General features: G+C 36.1%; 1 protein-coding gene across 4 annotated transcripts; it reads left to right on the top strand.

The window, feature by feature from the left end:
- On the top strand, positions 1–7,040 carry LOC108978554 (glucosamine-6-phosphate isomerase). Of its 4 annotated transcripts, XM_018948894.1 has the most exons (6): positions 1–238; positions 1,520–1,781; positions 3,230–3,336; positions 3,693–3,820; positions 3,883–4,424; positions 4,891–4,953. In XM_018948894.1, exons 3-6 carry the CDS (start codon positions 3,239–3,241, stop codon positions 4,951–4,953), a joined length of 831 nt encoding a protein of 276 aa, XP_018804439.1. In that variant the 5' UTR covers positions 1–238; positions 1,520–1,781; positions 3,230–3,238. The 4 variants fall into 4 exon arrangements, with proteins under 4 accessions (XP_018804439.1, XP_018804438.1, XP_018804437.1 ...); XM_018948893.1 differs by lacking the exon at positions 1,520–1,781; XM_018948892.1 differs by lacking the exons at positions 1–238; positions 1,520–1,781 and adding an exon at positions 6,862–7,040 and having other exon boundaries at positions 3,239–3,336; positions 4,891–4,999.
- The last annotated feature ends 379 nt before the right edge of the window (positions 7,041–7,419 follow it).

Raw genomic sequence — 7,419 nt, 5'->3', positions numbered from 1 at the left:
TGTTCGCACTGAGCACAACAGTGGTAAAGAGTGCGGTTATTAAAATTTTAGAACAAATAAAAACAATAAACTTGTTTTGCAACTCATAAAAAACATCTAAGCAGTAGAGTGCAATTAAAATTGCGAAAATTTAGTTTGAAAATTTCTCGAAAACAAGCCAAAAGTGTTCATTTCGAAGAAACGAAACCTGCTATAGACATAAATACCATATACTGCCGTGTATCTACGTCTATAAAAAGTACGTAGTGCTAACAACAATAATAAATAATAAATACATAATAATAATAAATACATAAGTATAGTACATAAGTATGCACATATGTATACTAAATTTGTAAGCGAAAAATGGTAAAAAACAGTCTGGAATCGTCAAAAAAAAAAAAACAAATTTGTCTTCACAGTGCGTTAATATGTACAAAGTACATGTGTACATATATAAGTATATATACATTTATTCATGTACGTATGTAAATGCGACGTCCAGTTGTCATCACCAGCTGGCGTTTTTTGCTTGTGAGTTGTCTGTGACATTCTACAACGGAAAAGGTCAATTACCTTGACGCTCTTTACTTACAAAGTATAACAAATATACATACATATGTATGTGTGTATGTGCGCACGCACATTAATTTATTCAAGTACATAAATTATTATCGTGTATCAATGAGGGCATTATTGATAACAGCGAAAAAACTCGTGTATTTCTGTTTTTTAACTCCTTTTTTTATTAAAATTTATTATTTCCACAGCATCGGCTATGCATTGAAATAATCGCGAAGGAATATATGTATGTATGTATATGTACACATACATATGCATATAATATTTTTTGTTTACACGCGAGAAACTGCAAATATGCATTTATGTTTATATACATGAAAATATATGTACATACATATGTATATACTATTTTAATACTTATGTACATATGTATGTAAAAGTATCTCTGAGCTTATCATTTGCCGAACCATCCTTCCCACCGCCAACCACTTGTAGCTGGCGGTTTCGCTCTTGGCTTTGTGCATATGAGAATTTACTTTGCATTCTGCAAATGTTGTTGTGGAGTGAATGCCTGAAATCAAAGCTGCCATATCAATCAACAAGTGTTGATTAATAAAAACAATAAAATTTCGGTAAATTTAAGCCTATTTTTCACTAAAATATTGCAGCTTTGTTTCAAACTTTACTCAAAGTGTGAAAAAATGTTGTTGTTATAGCGGCAGAATTCTGCCGATTTGACAGCCCCTGACCAGATAAAAAATTCTGGATCCGTTTCGGGTTACGTAGACATGACTGTCGTAAGAACAAGAAAAAATCGTTGACTTCGCTGGCAACGGGGCTATATGTATACTTTTTATGGGTGAGGTTCCTATAGCATAAAAACGTATAAAAAGATCTTTATGTTAATTTTGTTCGGTCAGTTTTTATGACTTCTATATGCCGCACTTTTTAAAACTTTTGAAATAAAAAAGTTTTCTCTACAAGGAATAGCTTTTGATCGATATTTTTTTTTTTGCAGCTATATCTTATAATTGTCCGATATCAGCGGTTCCAACAAATAAACAGCATCTTTGGGAAACTGAGTGACTCATACTCTACCATTATATACGACTATAATCCGTAGCCATTCCCAAGACAGTCGCGTTATAGTAACCGGAATGGCCTCCGATTTTTTTCCGACCAAGGACTGTCAACAGCATTCCTCGAAATTACTTTAACAGTATTTACTGACGTTASAACAACAATAAAAACAGCAATAATAACGGGTAATCCGAGTAGAGGTACGTTTTTTAAACAGATTACGCGTTAGTTGTGACAAGCTGTTATGTTAGTTTTGTTCGGTATTGTTTGGCAATTTATCATGGAAGGACTTAAGCCTGAAGAACGTTTACAAATCATTCAACTTTCTTACGAAAATTCTCGTTCTGTTTAGACTGTATTTCGCTTAACTTATGGTGAACATAATCGGTCTGCCTGAGAGTACTATTCGCAATACCATCACTCATTTTGAGACTGAGCATTGTATGAGTGTGTTCACGAAGTCCGTGAGAGTCGATTCGGTGTCGTTTGCAGCAACTCGGACTGACGTATGGAAGGACATGGGGCATTTTACGTCGACTTCTTAAATTGAAAGAGTACAAAATACAGCTTGTGCAAGAACTGACGCCGCTCGACATTGCCAAGCGACATCGCCCCACTCTATGGGTTTTGAAAAGTTGGAAGAAGATCCGACATTTTCGAACCAAATTTTATTCAACGATAAGGCTGCTTTCTGGCTCAATCGGTATGTACACAAGCAAAACCGCCGCATTTGGGATGAGGAGCAACATGAAGAGATTCCAGAGCTACCATTTTTTCCCGAAAAAGCAAAGGTTTGGAGAGGTTTGTGGCCCCGAGGAATCAACGGCCCATATTTCCTCAAAAATGATGTCGGTGAGAACGTAACCGTCAATGGCGACCGTTATCGCTGATAACCGACTATTTGAACCTGACCCTGAAGCTCGTCATCTCGACGACATTTGGTTTCAATAAAACGGCGCCACTTACCACACATTACATGAATCAATGGATTTATTGAGAGAACACTTTGGTGAACAGATAATTTCACGTTTTAGGCCGACCGACTTGACACCAAGACAGTGTTATATCAAACCGTTAAACTTTTTTCTGTGAGAATATGTAAATTCTAAAGTCTATGCGGACAACCTCTTTTCGATTCAGTCCTTGGAGCAAAACATCACGCGTGTCATTCGGCAGTTACGAGTCGAAATAATCGAGCGAGTCATCGAAAATTGGACTCAACCGATGGACCATCTAAAACGGAGATGAAAGAGAAAAGCTTCAAAAAATAAATGCCAAAGAATGCTCTTTCAAATGATAATAAACAGTCCCTATTAAATTTGAAGTTTCTGTGTTTTCCTTTACAAAAGTAGGGACCCTCGAAATGGATCACCCTTTAGAAATATATGTATTTGTGTTTATTGTGAAAACTTTTGTTGATATTCGCCCACTTTCTAGCGTTTTTCAAACGCTTCAAAATAAACGTAAGCTATTTCATGACGACTTCTGTTTAGAAGCATTTCCAAGTGCACAATTTTCAAACTCGAGTTCAGGAAATGTATTTTCTGTTTTTGTTTATATAATTTTTGAGAACAGTGTTGCCACAACGTTACTTTTAGCGTTACTATTATTTGATTATAAAATTTATTAATCATTCTCTTATTTACAGTAACTTAAGATGAAATTAGTGATCTTGGATACTGCCGACTCAGTTGGAGTTTGGGCTGCCAAATATGTGATGAAACGTATTAATGACTTTAAGCCCGGCCCAAACAAGTAAGTATTTTGATAAATTATTTGACTAACTTGCATATACTAATACTAAAAGAGAAGTTAAAATTAACAAAGGATAAACGATAGAGTCAAAGCAATACCACTATCGAATCATAGGGTCCTTCCGTAAAAACATTAATGATGGATTTGCAAGCAGAGGGGGTTGACAATAATTATTTATTATTTTGAAACAAAGAGGTCTCAAACTAAATTTTTTTTACACGGTTGGATATTTAGTCTATATCAACAGACCAAATTCCACGTTAAGTGAACTTCTTTGTGATAAAAAGTTTCAATAAAAATAGTATAGAAACGGGACAAGGAACTAATAAGTATACGTTTGATTTTTCAAATTACAGATACTTCGTTTTGGGTCTACCCACCGGAAGCACACCACTTGGTATGTATAAAAAACTGATTGAATTCCACAAAGCCGGCAAAGTCTCCTTCGAGTTTGTGAAAACGTTCAATATGGACGAATACGTAGGTGAGTAAACCTACATAAATGAGCTTAGAAATTTGTAACTAATTTTGCTATATTTTTCGAAGGCATACCACGTGATCACCCCGAAAGTTATCACTACTTCATGTGGAACAATTTCTTCAAACACATCAATATCGATCCTAAGAATGCGCACATTTTAGACGGCAATGCTAAGGACTTACTTGCCGAATGCCAACAATTCGAGACAATGATTCGCGAGGCGGGTGGAGTGGAGCTCTTCATCGGTGGTATCGGACCGGATGGACATATAGCCTTTAATGAACCTGGCAGTTCGTTGGTATCACGTACACGTGTGAAAACATTGGCACAGGACACATTAGAGGCAAATGCGCGTTTCTTCGATAACGACATGAGTAAGGTGCCCAAACAGGCGCTAACGGTGGGTGTCGGTACCGTCATGGATTCGAAGGAAGTGATGATATTGATTACGGGTGCGCACAAAGCATTCGCCTTGTACAAGGCGATCGAGGAGGGTGTAAATCATATGTGGACAGTGAGTGCCTTCCAGCAACATCCCAATACGTTGATGCTTTGCGACGAGGATGCCACGCTGGAGTTGAGGGTTAAGACGGTGAAGTACTTTAAGGTAAAATATTGAATACAATACACATACATTCATAATGCATAAATTTTTGTATATATGTATATACACGTATGGTTTGACGGTATTATAGAATGACTCAGCGTTGCTGATCTTAAGTATCTGCAGCTCTGGTGTTTAAATTAAGATGTTTATTTCTATTTGCTTGAAATGGGGAAAACTGGTTTGGTGTTGGTTCTCTTTTTTACAAATAATGGTGTCTGGTAAAAAAAAAAATCTTCTAAATCATTAAAGGTAGTTAGTATTAGTTTTTTGAGGCTTGTAAAATGCTTTTTAACATATCAATCTCGTTGAGATCACATTTTTTATACGAAATACCAAAATATAATAGTGAATCTGTATAGTAATCAAATAGTCGCAAGTTGCTACTAATTTTTAACAGTTATGTTTTCTAGTTACAAAATATATTCAAAATTTTTACACATGTGTATGTATATTTTCAATATACCAGGGTATTCTCCGAGATGTACATGAAAAAATGATTGGAGAGGAAGCTGAATTAAACGTGCAATGAATTGATCCAGCTAATAATTGATCCTCAAATATTATGGTTTCCATGTGTATGTATTTTCTTTAAAATCTACTAATTTTGAGTTACTGGAATTATGAAAGATTTATCAATTGTCATAAAGAAGGTTCCCTTTAACGTAAAAATTTAACAGCGAAGTCTACCATTTTACACTGACATCTCAATATCCTGGTTAGGCACTTACATATATATATATAAATAGGATAGAGTACTTATACCAAAGTTAATGCCGAGCGGCTGCTAAAGATTTTAAACTAGAGCAGAAAATTTCTACCGTACCCCGTTTAGTAAGAGTTTATTGATATTTTCTCAAAATAATTAGTTGACAATTTATTATTTTTAAGCATTAGTTATAAGGCCGAGAATTTTATACAATACTTAGAGTTTTAAGAAAATTCATCAACTACCTGGCTGTCTTCGTATCGAAAAGTCACCACCCAGATCGATTATGTTGTGATAGACAGAAGACACGTCTCCAGTGTTTTAGGCGTGCTTACGCTCCGAGGTCTCTGGACCACTATCTGGTTGCAGTCAAGATACGCACCCGCCCTGGGCAGCAAAAAACGCACGTCAAAAAACACAATGAAGGTTCGATGTCGAGAAGATGCAACCACAACAGACAGCCGAATGATTTTCTATTCGACGTGGACTCCTATTCTCTCAGAGCACTCGTCAGCAACTCGATATAAGGGAATCATTGGTTTTCGACAAATGCAAAAGAATAGCTGGCACGATGAGGAGGAGTGCCGTGTCGCAGTGGAGAGAAATCAGACTGCCTACTTCGCAACGTTACAATCGATCACAACACGGGCGGGAGGGATAGAAACCGTGAGTTGAAGAGGGAAGCGAAACGCATTTGTAGAAAAAAAAGAGAGGCCGAAATGCGTGAGTACGAAAAGTAGACTCTGGCAAGCTGGCGAAAGGGGTAATGCTCGAAAATTCTACGAAAAGATGCGGCGACTAACAAAAGGTTTTAAGAATGTTGAATAGCAGTGAAAAACCAGAAGGTGTTGAACCCGATTCCCCAGTCGATGACGATAGAGTGGACGTTCCATTACTCGACCATGAAGAGGTTCGAAAAACAATTACCCCTCTGAAGACTAACAAAGCGGCGAGGCCGATAGATTTTTGCCCGAGCTTTTTAAATATGGAAACAAAGAACTGATAAAGAGAATGCATCCACCTATATGAGGGAGACCCCACAATATGTGCCGTGGAATAATCTTTTTCAACATCGCATATAAGATCCTATCGAGAGTTCCTGGTTGATTGGCGAAGCCAGAGAAAATAATCTAGAGATGTTAAATCGCATGATCTTGTGAATCATTTCTCAAAATTAACGAGTCGCCAAACTTAGCAACAATGTGTCCATGTTCAGACGTGTATCATTATTGGGGACGCCATTGCGTTTTCTGAACTAAACGAGGGTTAGGTACTCTTCAATAGCATTTTTTTTTTTTTGACGAACCCATTAAGGCAATGGATCGGACAAATACGTAAATGAACTGTCATCCCTATTGGTAGACGCTTTAAAGTAATATAGTGGATACATATGTTATGATTTTTCGGATGCTTTGTAAAGTTGAGACTTTTGATAGGCTTTTAGAATTCTGATCAAAACATTCATAAAACCTAGGGCTTATAAATAGATCTGCAATTGAAATTATGATGTAACCAGCCTACACTCGACTATCACAGAATCCCTCATATACGGTTAATTTCAGATTATTGCTAAAAAAATTAAAAATTGAAAAAGTTGGAGACAATACACTAAGACCCCATTCGATCTCAGCGTTTACACCATTCTAAATTTATATAAAATATATATAAATATGTATATAAAGCAAAATATAAATATATCTCTATAACAAAACATTTATTTTTTTCCTACAGGGCCTAATGGAGCTGCATGGGAAAATGGTCGAAGGGGTTTAGTACTTTACAAAAAGTTTTGATAACATTTTTGATACAATTCCGGAAGAATTTAACTCAGCGAAACATTAGTTAGTATATACAAATTAATTTGTAATCATATTACAATAAATAATAAAAAATATCTAAAATAAAAAGAATACATGTGATGCAGGACTTACTTTGAATTTTTTGTATACCCTAGGTTTGGCGAAAACTAAATAAATGGTAATGCACCATTTCATTACTGTGTGTACTGTGTATCTTGCATCAATGTGGATTTTGAGATTCAAAACCTCTAATTAGATCAATTTCAGAATAAGTACGGCGAGGTGTGATCCATTTCGAGGTTCTTCACTTTATTTATCTTTTTTTTTTTAAGTTATCTCATTCAAGTGTTGGCCGCGGCTACGTCTCAGATGGTCCATCCGTTCAGTCCAGTTTTCGATAATTCGATCGAGCATTTAGCCTGGTAACAGGCGAATGACATGCGTGATGTCTAAATCGAAGCGTTATAGTTCCTACTGCAAAAAGTCTAAC

Source organism: Bactrocera latifrons, unplaced genomic scaffold, assembly GCF_001853355.1.
Source record: "Bactrocera latifrons isolate USDA-ARS-PBARC rearing strain unplaced genomic scaffold, ASM185335v1 scaffold_124, whole genome shotgun sequence".
In the NCBI taxonomy this organism is placed as follows: Eukaryota; Metazoa; Arthropoda; class Insecta; order Diptera; family Tephritidae; genus Bactrocera; species Bactrocera latifrons.
The sequence above is the reverse complement of the archived record's forward strand: the minus strand, read 5'-3'. Positions and strand labels throughout refer to the sequence as shown.